Source organism: Panthera leo, chromosome C1, assembly GCF_018350215.1.
Source record: "Panthera leo isolate Ple1 chromosome C1, P.leo_Ple1_pat1.1, whole genome shotgun sequence".
Lineage (NCBI taxonomy): Eukaryota > Metazoa > Chordata > Mammalia > Carnivora > Felidae > Panthera > Panthera leo.
In genome coordinates this window covers 213027040-213043915 of record NC_056686.1, presented here as the reverse complement: position 1 = coordinate 213043915, position 16876 = coordinate 213027040, and the positions used below count along the sequence as shown (strand labels likewise).

Here is a 16876-nt window from a genome sequence, read left to right as displayed (position 1 = left end):
GAGCCTCGTCCTGTAGTGACATTGTTTGCATGACGCCTCCCCCCGCACGGTGATCCGACGCGGCCCTGTGAGAAAGACAGGGCCTCGCGTGGGGTCTGGGGCTCCTGCCTGTACTAGCATGCAGTGGTTCTGGAGCAGCCGAAGGGATGAGCGAGTCTTCCTTTTTGACGAGGTTTTGTGCTGGTCATCCTTTTGTCAAGAGCTCCATCACGTGGGGACACAGGAGGGGCGGCCCCTTCTGTGGGCTTCTGCCAGAGCCCTGTGTGCCGGGGGAGGGGATGAAGACGAACTCCGGTGACTTGGGGAGGGCGCTGGGCCGCCTCCTTTGGGCCCACAGGCAGTGGGGGTGTAGTGGCGGGCAGGTGCCTGAGCCCTGGTCCTGGCTGGGCAGTCTCGCTGTGTCACTCTGGCCAGAGGCCTGCTTCCTTGCTGGGTAGAGTTTCCACTTCTGTCAAATGGGGTGGGGGTGGGCTGGGGCCGCAATGGCCCCCAGGGCTCCAGAGTGCATCAGGGCGACTCCCAAGCGAGTGCTGGGAGCCAAGATCTTTGCTGACCAAGCTGGCTATGCCTCTCCAGGGCTCGGGGGGCACTGGAGCAGCGGGAGGGGGGTCCGGTCTGAGTCCACGCTGCTCGAGAGGGAGCCCGGCTGCTCTGACACACCGCTGCCCTGAGGGGTGCCGCTCCATGGGGGCTCTGCCCTGCCCCCAGCTCCCAGGCTCCATGGGAGGCCTTCGGGGACAGCACCGGGGCTCTTTCGGGCTGCCCGGGACAGCAAACACCCAGAAATCTCCTCCTCCAAACGCCAAACCACCAGACCCTCGCCCATCTTCCTTTCCAGATACTAGGCTGCAGGAGAAGGTTCTGGGGACAGGAACGGAGAGGGGGGTGGCAAGATGGACACTTGGAAGGCTGGCTAGGGTGCTGGAGGAAGAGAAAGGAACCGAACGGTGTCCTCCCTTCCCCCCTGACACCCAGCCCGGTGCTGGATGAGGACGGGCCATGGCCTGCCGGTGGGCAAAAGCAGCGGCTCCATCAGCCCTCCACTTCCTGCGAGGCCCTCCTCCCGGGTATCGTACTGAGTTTTTCTTTGAAGGAAATTCACTGCCACCGGATCAAATGGGCACCGTTCACCCTCGCTCCTGGCAGCTCCTGGGGAAGCTGATCTGTGGTTTCCCAGTTAGGTGGGGAAGGAGTGCAGGCCGTGGTCAGGCCAGCTGGGGAGACAGCACCGCCCAACGGCCCTCCATCTCTGTCCCTGGGTCCCCGAGGACGGTGCCACTGGTGGGCGCTCAGGACGATGCCAGGCAGGTGACTAGGCCAGCCTAGGGCCACCAGGCACCCATTTTCCCATCCCTGGTGGGGAAGGCCAGTTTGAGGGCCCTCCTTCCCCCTGGCAGGCCAGGACCCCTCGGGGTGCTGCCAGGGTTTGGGACGGGCGCTGGAGGTGCTGAGGGGCCAGCTTGAACCAAGGGGGTGTGGACAGGGCCACTCAGAGCTCTGGCCTAGGACCTGAAGCGGGGGGGGGGGGGGGGTGTTATAGGACCCGTGCCTCCCCCATCCTGAGGCCAGCAGGCAGAGAGGAAGTGGTGGGGGCAGGGACGGACACAGCCACTTGAGGCAGGGTGATGGCTGAGCTTGCTGTCTTGCATACTAATTACATTTCTAATCAGCCGGAATGAGGCCCTGGCAACAGTGTGACATGTGGCCAGCTCTGTGAATCATCCTGGAACTGACAGAGAGGTTCCGGAGGGTGGCGATCTCAGCTCAGCTGTGAGGGGTGGAGCCCGAGCCAGGTCCCCAGTCGTGGGTCCCAGGGGCACCCTGCGGCCCTGGCCTCCCAGGGGTGCCCCACACACCGGACCGCAATTCACACCTGATTTTATTCCATGACACTGATTTGCTGAAAACCCCCGGCTTCCTGGGCAGGGGAAGGCAGTGGGTGGGCAGGCAGAAGAGGGGCTGGCCTCCCGGGAGGACCGGGTCCTGTTCTGCTCTGGTTAAGCACCAGCCGGGCCTCAGCCTTCCGTCCGGCCCCACCCTCTCCTCTCTGCAATTTGTTTAAAAACTGAGCTGCAAAAATAAAACAAAACGAAGAAATAAAAACAAAAACCCTGAGTTGTTAAAAACCAAATTAAAAATCCCCTTTGGTGTCAAAAGGTCCTATTCCTAAAAGCCAGCGGGTGGGGCAGTGGTGTGGGTGGGGTGCGGCTGGGCTGGAGGTCGTCGTCGTCACCGTCACGCTTCCTCCTCATCCTGCGGGCCCGGGAGGCCCTCGGAGCCCGGCCGCTTCAGGATGGCACTGTACTTGAGGGCCGAGGTCTCCGCCCGCAGCACCACCTCCACCAGGCTGAAGATGGTCACGACCTGCAGCAGAGCAGAGCCAGCGTGGTGACCCGAACGGGTCGTGAGGGGCCGGTCCCGCGGGACGGGAGGGACAAGGGCCTGCCGCTGTCCATCTAGCTGGGCCCCAGGCCCACTCGCCCTGCCCCTCTAGGCCTCTGTCTGCCCATCTGTAAGCCGAGCCTGCTCAGGGACTGAGGCCAGGGGGCCTCGGTGGGAAGTGAGGGAAGCACACACAGCTGTGTCCGTCGTCTGGCGCACAAGTGAGCGCTCAGTGTCCCAAAAACAGCCGGGGTCTGGGGCTGGCCTTCAGAGCGTGCTGTGGGGAAGACCTTACGTGCAATTTCTGGGGTAGGGAGTCCACAGTTTTCATCGGACTCTCAAAAGGACCCCCAAAATGAAAACCCTGCTTTACGGGGACAGGCAGAACCCCGTCCTCTCCCCGCAGTGGGTCCCCAAGGCAGGGAAGGCAGGGCCGGAAAGCCGTGGCCCGAAGGAGGTAATGTGGGCGAGCCGTGTGGGTCTCGCAGGTAGAAGCTGAAAGCCCACCGGGAGCTTGAGTGCTTGAGGGTGGGGGTGGGGGTGCAGGAGGGGCAGCAGGGCAGGCAGGGCAGGGGTGCCGCAGGAGGAAGGCTCCTCGAGAGCTGAGGGGCAGGCGGGCCCACAGTGGCATTCTGGAAAAGCTGCCCCACCCCCTGGTTCTGACCTGCTGCACCGGCTCCTGCTCTAGGTCCTCAGGCTCCCAGAAAAGCGTGAGCTCCGGCTTCTTGCCCACCCTTTGGAAGTGGTGGGACCGCAGGGGCAGCGCCTGGGGGTACACACGCCTGTGTTGTGGGGTGCAAGCTCTGCGTGCCGCCTCTTCACCTTTGACCCCGAAAGGCTGCCCACTGCTTGGGAGGCAGCTTCTGGCCGGCCTTGAAGAGCTCCCCGCCCCACTCCCAGCAGACGGCTGCTTGACCTCTGACCACGGACCACCCCCACCTTTGGCTCTTACCTCCGGCCAGCTTTAGGAAGGCCCTGCCAGGCCATCTTCCGTTAAGGCAGGACCTGAGGGTGACCGAGTGCTGAGTGGCAGGGGCTGAGTCTATCCTGGCTCATCAGGGGCTGTCTACTTGAGGCCCAAGGTGGACCGGGGAACCCAAGGCTGAGCGGTGCCGCCCCCTGCGGGTGCTGGGTCTGTTAACACAGGCCGAGGGCTGGCTTGTCTGCAGACCCAAATCTGTCTGATGACCTAGACCTGAACTTTTGTCCTGCTCAATGAACTTCAGGGCAAGAGCCCTGATTGATTCCAGCTGGACTCCATTCTGTTTCTTCCGCTTTGCTCCACTGTATTAATTCCATGCTTATTCTACTCCATGTGTGGGGCTCTGCACTCCCCCAAGTGTTCTGGATGTCAAGAAAGTCAAAGCCAGGGTCAAGGGCCAGGTGGTGACCTGCCAACCACAAGGTCAGCTGAAACAGGCCCCTCAGATGGCGTTGGCACAGGCACCAAGTGCCCCTGGAAAGAACCTTGAATAAATAATCACACAGGGCAGGACCCAAGGCAAGGGCCGGTCTCTTCCTTCTCTTCAGGGGACATAGTTTCCAGAGTGGCCCTGGATCATTCTCTCATCTTTCCTTCCTTCACATTCCTATAAAAAATTCCGCCCCGAAAGCCTGCACACTCTGCCACCCTGCACTGGTTAGGGTGGGGCCCATTCTCTGGTTGCCTGGGTCCTTCGGGAAGGGGCCCAAGCCTGACTCTTGGCCTGGATCCCTCATCCTAGGCAGGTGCAGCTGGGTGTCCGGGCGTGGCTCGACAAGTGGGCTTGGTGCCGGGTGGCAGAGGGTAGCAAGGTCGGGGAGGTATATACACTCGGCTGCCGCATGCCATTGTCACTGCCTTAGCTTGTATTCTCCAGTGCACATGAGGACATCAAGGACCTTGCGCTGTGCTCCCATCCTCCACGCTAGTGTGTCCCTGGGCCAGGAACCCCCAGATACCAGAGAGATATGGAGGAGACCCCAGCAGAGGGTTGGGGGACACGCAAGTGAAAGCACAGTGTGCAGTCGATGCAGCTCGGTGGGTCTGTGAGAGGAGGGAGGGCTTCCAACAGATGCCATGAGGTCCCCGGCTCCCATGTCACAGTGGGTGCGCTTCAGCACTGTGCCTGCCCGGAAGGTCCCTAACCCTGGCCTGGGTGGCCGTGGGCACTCACATTACAGTAGACACGCTTCTGCACCCCGTAGCGCAGCACCAGCACGTCGAAGGCTTGGTTCAGGACGCCTAGCACCATGGCTTCTGACTCCAGGGGGCCACTTTCCTGCAGGACGGAGCTCTAGCCAAGGCTTGGCCACAGGACATGCCATCCCCCCCAGGGCCCACCCCAGCTGCCGAAGGCCCATGAGCTCCTTAAGGGCGCCCCGTGAACAGGTGCCCAGGAGGGGGAGTGGGGTAGGTGAGGGGGAGGGGCTGCCAGGCCGGTGGCCTCACCTTCACGAGGATGGCAAAGAAGAGGCCGGTGCTGAGCTCCTGTACGCGCTTGGACGCCATGCGGCGGTCATTGCAGTGGTCGGCCTGCTTTTGCAGGGCGTCGGGTTCCAGGTCCGGCAGCTCCCTGTAGCCTGGGAAGAGGGTGGGTGCGGGGCAGCTGGCAGGGTGCTGTGCGTGTGCCGGCCACGGCTGGGTGACGGGAAGCATGGTGCTCCCTGCCCAGGCAAGGTGGGGCCTGGGAAACCCATGCAGGGCAGAGGCCTTCCTGCTGCTCAGCTCCGGAGGCTCCGGCAAGGTGGGCAGCCATGGTTGGGGTCCTCGAGCCCCGGCTTTTGTATCGGATTTTAGCGAGCCCCACTGCAGCCACCCCCAGCATGCTCACAGAGGGCGTTTCTGGGCCCAGGCTCCCCGGCTGCTCAGGCCGTCTGCCCCCTGGAGTCTCTACATAGAGCCATGGGACCCGCTCTGGGGCTGGGCAGCCCTCAGGTGAGCACAAGCCTGCATTACCCCAGTGCTGTCTTACCAAGAGTGGCGGCCAGGAGGCGGTGCACCAGGACGTCAGCAAAGCGGCGGATGGGGGAGGTGAAGTGGGTGTAGAGTGGTACGTTGAGGGCATAGTGCCGGAACTGTGCCTGGTCCCGCAGCGTCCCCGAGCAGAAGTACAGTGCCATCTGGGGGGATGGGAGGTGAGTCTTAGAACCTGGCCAGGCCGGGTCAGGGCGGGGTTTGCTCTGCCAGGCTGTGATGCTCAGAGTCTCATGATGGGCTGTTTTGGGGGTGGACTGAACTGCCAGGCTGCAGGTGGCCGACCACAGGCCCGAGGAGGCCAGGAGCCACCCTCTGTAAGGGGACCAGTGTGGCTGCCACGAGGCTGTGCAGAGCCACGAGATGCCCATGCCCCTCTCCTGCTGAAGACAAACGTGGGCCTTGCCCTGCACTGCCCGGACCCTTCGTGATGGCAGCACGCAGAACAGGCCAAAGAGCACCATAAGGGGCCCACCCCGCCTCTGTGGGGCCCAGGAGGTGCTGGGAAACCTCAGGATGGTTGGAAACCTCCTCCCTCTGAGCCCTGTGGGACCGGCCACCCGAGCCCTCAGGGAGGGCCGCCCACCTGCTGAATTGTGAGGGCAGCTGGGGAGGAGCTCATCCTCCCCCTCAGCCGGCCGCTGCCGAGTTTTTCGGGGCTGTTACCGCCGGCAACAAGGAGGGAGCTGTTTCTGGTCTGCCCCTCCACGGGATGGGGATGGGGCAGCTACTGTGCAACAGGGAGAAGAGGGGAGGCCTGTGGCCATGCTGGACAAGGGGCCGCAGACGTCCCGTGGAGGCAGCAGCAGACGCCGAGGAGGCTACGGGGCTCTGCAAGGACACGAAGCCCACCTCCACCACCACCACGCGGCCGGAATGGGAAGTAGCAGAGGAGGCCCAGGACTCCTACTACCCGCCCAGAATGAAATGGACTGGGGGTGCCTGGCTCTTCCTCTGTGGCCCAGGCCTAGTCTTTGTTGTGACCAACCTCACGACCTCTGGCCCCGACGCCTGTCCTGCTAGAGGCGATGCTTGCACCCTGGCACCTCTGTACCCCCCATACTCAACCCTGCACCAGCCAAGGGAGGGAGAGGTTTGCCAGCCACCGGCCTCAGCCCTTCTTGTCCCTGACAAGCTGCCCCGAGCCAAGACGCAAGAGGTCTGAGTTCAAAATGCCCTTCTGCAGGGGAGAAACGGTGACTGGGGTGCTTGAAGAGAGGCCAAGTTTCTCTAGGGGCCCAGCGAGTAGCTCCAGGCCCATAGTGGTTCTGCCATCCGGGAGCCTTGGCCACCGTCCCTGCGGCTGCTTGCCCAGCGGTCCCCAAGCTTCCGGGGCTGGGAATCAAGGACGCCGCTGCTGCCTGGGAGCAAGAGAACAGGTTCCTCATCTAGGGCCAAAGTCACGCCCTTGTGTGCTCGCTCACTTGATCCGTTTGCACACACCCGCCTTGCACTTGGCCAAACGGACAGGCGGCTCCAGTTACTCTGTGTACGTCGGCCCTGGAATCCAGGGCACAGCTGGGGATGGCCGGCTCAGCTCCCTGAGACCTCTTCCCCTCCAGCTCCTGCTGGGACCTGGGTTATGTCCGGGGCAAGTCCCCGGGAGAGGTGGGAGCAGCCTCCACTCCAAGCCACGTCCGGGCCTCGTTCTCGGGGGCGGCCCAGATGATCAGGGGTGAGGAGGACGGAGGCCCTGGTCCCCTTTCTGGCTGGAGAAGGGGTCTCTGGGCAGGGTGGGATGGGTGAGGGCTGTGGCTTTCCCAGGGACCAGATGCTCCGGGGACAGCCCTGGTGCCCAGTTCCAGCACCTTACTTGGGACTTTTGTGCTCACTGCTGCCGCCCCTGCCCGGTCCCCTGTCCTTGTCCCAGTTCTCAGGACTGGGAGAACAGGGGCACTTCAGAAAGTCCAACAACCCCCTGCCATCAGCTCCCCAGACAAAGGCTGGCTGTTAAGGTCACTTACTGGCAGGCAAGGCCAGAAGTCCACTCTATTTAAAGGCTCTGGTTGACTCGGGAGAGGAAGGCTCCTTTCCGTGGAGCTCCAGGGCTAGTTTGACCTTGGAGGCGGATGCCTTCCAGAGGCTGGGGGCAGGGAACGGGAGCCCAATTAGCCCTCACGGCACAGTCAACAGGTAGATCTTGGGACCCAGGGGCTACTGCATTTCAGAGTAACTGGAGGGCAGAGTGACATCGAGCCCCTTGGCCACAGGCACACCTGCCCCTCTGTGTGGCTTTAAGGGGCTGGGTGGGGGCAGACAATTGTGACTGGGGGCAGGGGAAAGGCAGCCAGACCACGCGGGCCCGGATGACCCCATTCCTGGCAGAAAATATGACTGTCAGAAAATAAATCGGCTGTGGCCAGCTGAGGTGACCTGGTTCCTGTGAACAGATTGAATCTGCAGTGACTGAGCCCCTGAAAAATGGTTTGTCACTGCCCCTCAGCCAGACTGGGGCCCAGAGCTGGTCCCATTAGTATCTGTGGCTCCCGCTGACCTGACAGGCTGGTGGGGTGGCTCCTTCCCAAGATGCTTGTGCCTGCCAGAGGGCTGAGACCTGCTGTTAGGAGCAAGCTCACTGTCTACCTCCTAGGCTGCCAGCCTGCCACCCTGCCTGCAGACACAGGCCCGTGGTCTAAATCCTCCTCTCCTAGCTGGAGAGAGGGAGACAATTCTGCCTGGGGTCCAGAAGCCGTGGTAGGGGCTGATGACTGCTCCCCTGGGCAGGCTGCTGCAGGAGACAAGACAATCTCTCCCCTCCGGGGTGCCCGTCCAACTGAGTTGCTGACCAGCGCCCCATTCCCTTCCTTAAGCTGGTCTGGTTTGTGGCGACTGGGCACCAAAGGCTTAGCGTACACCCTGTGGGGACTCCCTGCCTTCTGCTAGGAAACAGAGCCCCAGACGCCACGTGAAGGGGGCAGTGAGGCTCAAACGAGGCCCTTTAACAGAAGCCGTCCTTGAGCAGATGAGGCAGGCAAGTCTGTGTAGGAGGCAGATCAGGCTCAGGAGCCCAGGGCTCACCTGTCCTAGGTGCTGCCTGGGGGTGCTCCCACCCCTCCCCTTAGTTCCTGTGTGTGTGGAAGCCATGGATGCTCCTAAGAGAAAAGGGAGGATGGGGATGAGGCCCCTCCTTACCTGCATGGGCCGGGAGCACATGTTGGTGAGCACCTCCTTCCGGGCCAGTGAGTACTTGTCATCTCCAAATGTTTTGGTCAGACTTTTCTAGAAGCAAACCCGTGTGATACGCAGTCAAGCCTGGGTTGGCTCTGGGGCCCCTGTCACCCTCTGACCATCTGAGACCTGGCTCTGGGGAGGAAGGGTATGCTGAGGGGCTCGACCATGCTCAGATGGCCACAGTGGGTTTTGGGCCCAGCCCATGTCCTGCTCTGAGGTCAGTCCGTGTCTTATTGGCTGGAGGGAGAGACTGGTTTCCAGTTGTCTGACCTAAGGTGCCTCTTTGCCCACCCCAGGCTTACAGCACAGATGGGAACAGCCTCCCTTCCGTGGGATCGGAGCTGAAGTCATGGGTCCCCAAGCCCCATAAGGCTTAGATCCAGGCGGGAAACATTTGACCCTACTTACCGTAAAAAACATTCTCTGGCTTCCAATCATCTCAGCCCCTTACTGAAAGTTTCTGGACCCAAGCCCCGCCCATCCCTGGCCACAGGATCCCTGCCCATGGATAGATGGGTGTCGACTGGCTTCCCTTGGCCTGGTCCTGGTGGGGAGCATGGCCCATGGCCAGGGCCTCTGTGACTTGGAGGCTTTCTCCCCTAGGGCCTCCCCCTCCCCTACACTCCCGGCACTCACGTTGAGGGCCCCGGCAGAGCTGAAGTCCATGGGCAGCCCCATCTGGTCACAGAATTCCATGAGGTCATTGAGCATCTTGGTCTGGGGCGGGGGGTGCCGGCGCAGCAGGGCGCGCTCAGGGAAGGCGCGGTAGGTCTCGTGGGCCACTGCCATGTTGGCCAAGAGCATGAACTCCTCCACGAGCCTGCAGCGGGGGGAACCAGCAGGGGTCAGGGGCTGCTGCTCCCCTTCTCTCCCAGGCTCTCTGTGGGCTGGCTCTCATGTACCCTTGAGTCTCAGCCTTGAGACACCGTCCTGTCTCCCGGCTTGTTCCCCTGCTTGGGCCCCTCTCTGCGCTAACCAGTCTGTATCGCTCTTCTCTGCTGATGCGTGAGGTTGCACACCACGTCCCCGATTGGACGGGGGGATGGTATCTGTCTTATTCCCTGCTGTAGCCCCAGTGTTTGGCACCCCAGCACCCCAACCCCACCTGACTGGAAGAAGGTGCTCGGTAAGGAGCTCTGCTGAATGACTAGCCTCCTAGAACACTCAGGGGCGCACCGGTTGTACGAAAACAAGGCACCCAGGTATGCCATGAGAACTCAGAGGGCTTCCTGGGGGTATGTGGAAGGCGGTCAGCAGACCCAGGGCTCCCTTCTCCCCCAGGGGAGATGAACAGGAGAGTCGCAGAGGGCAAGAGGGATTGCCCGTTCTGGGGCAAGGCAAATGTGCAGTTGAGGTGACCAAATCCCAGACAGTTAAAGTGTAATTAGAATAAACAAGTATCAACAGATATGGCTTCAAGAGACAAAGGTACACCAAGGACCCAGGGAGAGGACCGGGGACGGATGGGGGATGAAAGGAGCAGGCAGAATAGGAAACTGGATCACACAGCCCTGAGGTCAGCACCCCCAGCCCCCACATCTGGGGCAGGAGGCCATATGCTGCTTCCCGCACCCGGGGCTCCCGTGGGAGGATAAACAGATCACACACACGTATAAGAGCTGAAGCCCCTGGAAAGGGGGCTCGGGCATGCTGTGGCCACCGTGGCCAGGGTGTGCTGTACAGGGAAAGTCTCGCTCAGTTCAGGGAGGTCTCCCCCCTGCCTTTAATCTGGGCCCCCAAGCTGCATGTCGAGCCCGTGCTTCTCCCACAGAGGCAGAAGAGGTCAAGGAGTAAGCAAGCTCCGGGAGCCCTGGCAGCAAGCAGCCGGAGGCCAGGGACGCACTTCCTCTTCCTGGAGGTGTGGGTAATGTTTCAGGGTTAGCCTTGTCACCTGGCCAAGCTCTCGGAAAGAAAAGCAGCCAGTGATGGGGGCGGGGGGAGAATGAGCATGAGCTGACAGAGCCCCTCCTCCCCCCAGACTGGGCCTGCCAGGGCAGAAGTGTGGCTTTGGCCTGCCAAGCCGCCCCGAGAACAAACCAATCTCCCAGAAGCCCTCTCTACGAGGAAGAGGGGCTGGAAATGGCCCTCTGGCGACAGCACCACCAGAGGGACTGGGCCAGATCTGGGTCTCGGGAGGAGGCCCACCCGAGCCTGCACTCCTAGCCCCTCCTCTGTGGGGATGACTTTGGACTGGCCCACCATGGGGCAGGGATACAGCTCAGGTGCAGGACTGAAGGGTCAGGTCTCAGCTGGCCCTTGTACATGAAGGAAACCCTGTGTGTAGAATGAGGAGTTCCTTTATACCCTACTGTGCAGTAACAGCCATTTAAAAAATTTTTTTTTTTTTTACATTTATTTATTTTTGGGAGACAGAGCACAAGCAGGGTAGGGGCAGAGGGAGAATGAGACACAGAATCCGAAGCAGGCTCCAGGCTCTGAGCTGTCAGCACAGAGCCTGATGCGGGGCTTGAACCCACAAACCGTGAGATCATGACCTGAGTCGAAGTTGGACACCTAACCGACTGAGCCACCCACGCCCCCCTGTAACAGCCACTTAAATGACCATTCTGCCTCCCTCTGCTCCCCAATCTGTCCTTGTGCACATCACTTCCCGCTGAAAAACCTTTGAGTTCAGGCACCTGAACCCAATCACCATCTCCCAAGTGGAGGGACGTCTGAACCCCGGCTCGATGCATCTGCTGTAGGGCCCTGCACAACACGGACCTTTCCCAATCCTCCTTTTCCTCAAATGCAGCATAGGGGTAGTAGCACCTGCTTCACAGGGCGGTTGTGCAAACCAATGGGAGTAACACATGTCACAAGGGCAGACCCTGTGCCTGGCACGTCATCGGCCTTAAGACACAGGATGTGCTTCCCTCTCTCCCCGCCTTCCACACCAAACCTCCAGTCTGTACTCTGCCCTGTAAGTTTCATCCCTGCCATCGATCCCCCCTTATTTGCCTTTTCCTCACCTTCCCTGAAGGCCGTCTCCATCACCCCCCTGGGTACTTACTGCTAACTAGCCATCTGGCAACAAGAGCCAGGCTGTTCTATGGTCACCTGTGTCATAGTCTAGCACTGTTTGACTCTCCATACTTGATCATCCTATTTAGATCTTGTCAACCCAAGAGAAGTCTCAGTTCCTGCTCAATAAATGTCTGATACTAGAGACCATTATCACCTAAATGCTTCAGATGGCATACCTTCATTCATTCATCTGTTCACTCAACAAACACTACTGGGTGCCAGACGGTTCTAGACCTGTCTCCCCGTGCAGTCTGAGAGTCCTTGTGGGTGGGGGGCACACGGTCTGTTCCTTGGAGCCCTGGAGTCTCCAGCCCAGCTGCAAGCTTGGTTGAAAAGGGAACACCTATATAAACCTTGTGGCTGACCCTGGGCTGTGTTTTGCCAGTGTGGCCAGCAGGGCGCAGCATGCCCCCATAGCAGGGTTGTGGTCAGGATGCAGGCTGGGAGTGCTGAGCAGAGAAGGAGAAGGCTGGGCTGTGGTGTTCCAGCCTGTCCCCTCCACCTGACTCCCACTGCTCGGGTCAAAGGAACAGAATGCATGGGGTGCCTCCCCAGGCAGAGCCTTGCATCTGTTCCCACTTTCTGCAGGGGCTCTCCCACCTCATCTCTCATGGTCTCAAGTAAGGATAAGAATAGGAAGGAAGGGAATGAGGAGGGTGCAGCCAATGCCCAGAGCCTCAGGCAGTGACAAAAGAACCAAGTCAAGCTGCTTCTCCAGCGACCCCACTACTTTTCCTCCCTGGACCCCCAGTGCAGTCCCACGAGTCTCCTGAAGCCGGTGGGAGAAACACAAGTGTGCTCTCGTTAACCTGGAGAGAAGAAAGTCTGGCAAAGCTTGAGATGCAGAGGCTGACCTTGGAGAGGTCCTGTGGTGCCTCCCAGGGGCTCATTTCTCCCCGAGTGTCTTCAGTGCCTCCCTCATGACAGGGAGGCAGGAGTTAAGAGGGTAGCCCGTGGGACGCTCTCCAAGATGGTTTGCTGATATCAAGCATTCATCCCAGGAAAACGTCAATGTCACCAAACTGGGAGGTGGTGTAGCAATAAGCCTGGACTCCCTGGGTGTTGCCACGGCTCATTAGTGTTCTAGGATAGCGGCAGGGACCATTTCCTCACAACCTGTCCTTAACATCCTTCTTATACCAGCAGGTGGGAGAGGGAGGGGTAGAGAGAACACACAAACTGTGAGGACAAGGAAGCAGAAGCGGGGCCTGGAGCATTGTGGCAGCCATCCTGGGGTGGTTGGGAGGGACACATTGCTGCTGGAGGACGGTCCCCAGTGGAGTGTGGGAACAGGAAGGCCAAGGAAATGCCAAGCGGCCGGCAGCCAGATTCCACGGAGTTCAGAATTCACTGTCAAAAACAGGGCTAGGCATCACGGAGGGAGAACTGGGCTGGCAGCTACTGGGGGTGGGCCAGGTGGATGTCTCTGCTCTCATCTGAGGCCTGCAAAGTCCCCCTCGTTGGGTTCAACAGGTTGCCCCCGACCCACCATGGGTCAGTTCCACGGATCGGCCAGCAGGGGGCCCCCAGCATCTTCCTTCCACAGGACCTGGGACGTGGCAGGAGCAGCTTAGAACCCAGGAACTTCTGGGCAGGAAAGAGCCTTAGTTTATAAACTGCAGCCCTGCAGCCTGTGGTCTAGGGGTCTCTGGGCTCCCATTCAGTGTTTTTCTCCGTAGTCAAAGGGGCTGAAGGCTTGCGCTCTGAGGGAAGGCAGGGTGATCGGAAGAGACACGTGGACAGATGGCATCCCTTCACCCTGATCTCCTTCCCCTGTTGGGGGCCAGGGCTGCATGCACAGACCCAGCAGGCAGGCCTCAGACGATGCCCCAAGCTGTTCTGGGTGGTTAGGACGTGCCCCTGAGAGCAAATGTCACACGCTGCAGTCTGGGAGGTGGGGACGGAGGCCTGTGGGCCGCCGTGGCCTTGGGCTCTGCTCCCCAATCTGGGTACCTGCCCTGGTCATAACCCGTCCCCTCCTTCTGTTCCAGCGTGTGATGTTTGCTCTCAGGCATGAGATCACTCAGCCCTGCTGGGAAGGTGGCAGGGGAGGGGGTTTGAAGTCAGCAACTTCCCGGCAAGTGCTCTAAAGGGGGGCTCAGGACTGACCAGGATCACCTTCCAGAACAGCAAGCCAAGCCCTTGGAGATGGGGCCTTGATTCCAGTCCTGACATCTGCTGAGCATTTGGAGCCCAGTGCCACTGGGGACCCACAACTCTGGAGGTCTTGTGGGGGGGGGGGTCTGTGACAGACAGCCGCACAGCTGGCTGGGGGCCGAACCAGGATGCCAGCTCGTCAGCACTCGTTCTCAGGATCCCACTTACCTGTGCTCTGGGCTTCCAGGTGCTGGGCGTGGGGGGTGGGGGGGAGGCGGAGGGGCAGGTGAGAGGCTTCTCGTCCCAGCGAGAAGCCGAACAAGTCTAGAGCTGTCAGAGTCCCTCACCCGCCACGGCAGAGGGCGGGCAAAAGCCACAAGCAACCTACTCACAAGTATACACACTCCTCACACAGCAGAGACGACTTTGGTCCAGAACGGTGTTTTCTAAAATGCAGTAACGTTACTTAAAGAAAAAAAGTACTAATATATAGGAGACGCTAGGGCGGGGTTTTATTTGACGTTTTTCTTATGGGACATCCCTTCACCTTTGAGACGCTAACGTGTATCAGGACTACAAGAAGCTACCAGAGGCAGCATTTACCGCGTATTGATGACTGAACTTGTGTCACAGCCTGAGGGATGACGTCTGGGAAAGGATGCTCTACCTGGCAGGGGTCACACAGGGGCGAAATGAGAGATGGGGTAAAACATCTGCCCTCTCGGAGGAAGGGTGCCCATTCCCGGCCATCCGGGGCCTGGACTGAACGCGCCCTTGCTCGGCTGGGAAACCCTCGCTCCGGGAGTTTTGTTACTTAGGGGCCTGGGTGTGTCTGTGGCCAAGAAGCCCCTCGAGGGACAGGGAGGGTGGTGGCCTGCGGCGAGGTTCCTGCTCTTCACCTCTCCTGCTACTTGTCCTGCTCCCTTCCTCGCTCCGTGTGCAGAGGCCACGCCATGTGGAGAGGAGAGGCGAGTGGCCACCAGCTCAGTAGCTTGCCTGGACTTCCAGCTCTGCCCCTCACAAGCTGCGGGACTGCAGATACATTTTTAAACCTCTCTGAGTCTCAATTTATTTACCCGACAAATGGAGATGCAAATATACGAGTGCTTGGCCTTAACGAAATAGGACAATTTCGTGCATGCCGTGAATGTGACCGGCTGGGTGCCCCAAGACAAGGATTTGGGCTGAACATGCAGAAGGATCCCCGGAGGCTCCTGCTGCCCTCCTGCCCCAAAGCCACCACCTCGGTCAGGCCTCCAGCATTGACCAACCGGCCTCCCTAATTCTAGTGGCACCCTGTGGTTTACTTCTTTTTTTAAAAAATTTTTAATGTTTATTTTTGAGAGAGAGACAGAGAGAGACAGCCTGAGTAGAGGAGGGGCAGAGAGAGAGGAAGACACAGAATCTGGAGCAGGCTCCAGGCTCTGAGCTGCCAGCACAGAGCCTGACGCGGGGCTCGAAACCACGAACCACAAGATCATGACCTGAGCTGAAGTCAGACACTTAACTGAGCCACCCAGGCGCCCCATACTTCTTTACGCCCAAAGTGGGGCATTCTTTCTCGAAGGCACACCTGATCACGTCCCACTCCTGCCTGATGCCCTTCGGCGGCGTCCACCTCCTGGTAAAATGAGGTTTACCAGGCTTTGTGTCGTGTGCCCAGAGTCGCCTCTTTCTTCTCCCCACCCTCCGCCCCCCATGGTGTAGCCCTGCTGAGTTCCGTGGCTCTTCTCTCTTCTGTCTCACTTCACTGCTGCGCTCTCGGCTGAGATGCTGGCCCCCTCTCCTCTCTTCTTCCTGGGGAGGCAGCACGGGGCACGGACTCTATGTGCTTCCTGGGGATCCCATCCCAGCATTTTGCTCACACTGCGGTGACTGCCTCTGATCACCACCGTATCTCCCCTCCCCAGCCCAAGGCTGTCTACCTCGGCCCCAGCACAGGGCCCGGACACTCCATAAATTCGCGCAGATCCCCAGGATGGGTGCATTCGGGAGTTGGGAGGGCTGGATGCCTGCCACCACGGCCTGTTCTGCTTGGGCCCACAGCCCTCACGCGTGTACTTCTGGCCCCTGACACTTTGCTGCCACAACTTACAGCCCTGAGAAACGGGCCTGACTGAGTCCCTTCCCCGAACAAGGCGGCGCTAGAGCAGCAACAGGCCTGCCGGCTTCCCCACCCCAGCCTGAGGGGCGGTGCTCTGCACTTGGGAGACCACAGCGGCCTTGTTATTTATTTCCTGACGACCTCCCCAGCTAGAGCCTCTGTCTGTTTTCACTCGTCCTCACGTCTTTTCTGAGCTGCTTGTTGCAGCCTGGTTCTGCCCTGCGTGCAGTGAGAGAGGGAGAGACAATCCCGCAGCGCCTGGGTAGCTGAGGAGTGGACGCGCGGTCCCTTAAAGCCCCCTGCAGCCCTGGGAGGGGTTTCTATCCCTTTCTGTGTGAGGGGAGCTTACAGAGCAAAAAGGAAATGTGCCTGGCTCTGAGTCCCACAGGTGATTCGCAGACGGGCCCGTGTCACCTCGATGCCCTGCTGCCACCAGAGAGCCTTGTGGGCAGATCAATTCCAAGAGATGGCAAGGAGGGAAACGCTTTACACGAAAGGGACGGAAGAGTAAAGGTGTGGAGGCAAAACACATCTAGAAAAGCATCAGCCGCATTTGGAGACTAAGGAACCGAGGGAAGGGGGAGGAGGGCTGTGCTGCAGGGGAAGGCCAGTAGGGGCCTGGGGTGCCAGCCTCCAGCACCGACACTGCTCTGGGGAGCTGGGGTGCGAGGCGAAGGATAGGCGTGAAGAATATGGTGAAGGGGAGCACAGGGACCAGGGGCTGGGCACAGTTAGGGTGACAGCTGGAGACTGAGGGCTTGTGAGAAGCAGCCAGAGGCAGCAAGAGAGGGCAGGTCACGCCAGAGTCCGAGATGCACACACGACGAGGCTCTGGGAGCAGGTGAGACGTCCCCGGGCACAGAGGGGCAAGAGGGGAGGAGCTGGCAGGGTGGCGCGAGAGGGGGAACGAGGTCCAGTGCACGGTTGTCCGCGGGGCAAATGCTGTGAAGACACGGAGGCCGGGGAAGGCCACCGGGTTGGCGAGCGGGAGCGCGGTGCCACAGCGGTGGGGCCAGGAAACGGATCCAGAAAACCAAAGATTAAAGAGTGAGGGAGGCTGCCAAACATAGATGACTCTCAATACGTTCATTAGTGAAAGAGACACGGGTCAGTTTGAAGGGAGGGTGAGGAGGGCCTCC

General features: G+C 60.2%; 1 protein-coding gene across 7 annotated transcripts in view; it reads right to left on the bottom strand.

Moving 5' to 3' along the window:
* Positions 1 to 1101: 1101 nt before the first annotated feature.
* The window catches only part of DIS3L2 (DIS3 like 3'-5' exoribonuclease 2), a 347338-nt gene continuing 331563 nt past the window's right edge, over positions 1102 to 16876 (bottom strand). For all 7 annotated transcript variants that reach the window (XM_042950509.1, XM_042950514.1, XM_042950513.1 and 4 more), the window contains 7 exons: positions 9146 to 9329; positions 8471 to 8557; positions 5337 to 5484; positions 4814 to 4944; positions 4539 to 4643; positions 3047 to 3148; positions 1102 to 2364 (listed from right to left, as the gene is read on the bottom strand). In XM_042950509.1, the coding sequence (XP_042806443.1) occupies positions 2236 to 2364; positions 3047 to 3148; positions 4539 to 4643; positions 4814 to 4944; positions 5337 to 5484; positions 8471 to 8557; positions 9146 to 9329 (886 nt within the window). In that variant the 3' untranslated portion in view covers positions 1102 to 2235. The remainder of the gene's footprint in view (positions 2365 to 3046; positions 3149 to 4538; positions 4644 to 4813; positions 4945 to 5336; positions 5485 to 8470; positions 8558 to 9145; positions 9330 to 16876) is intronic.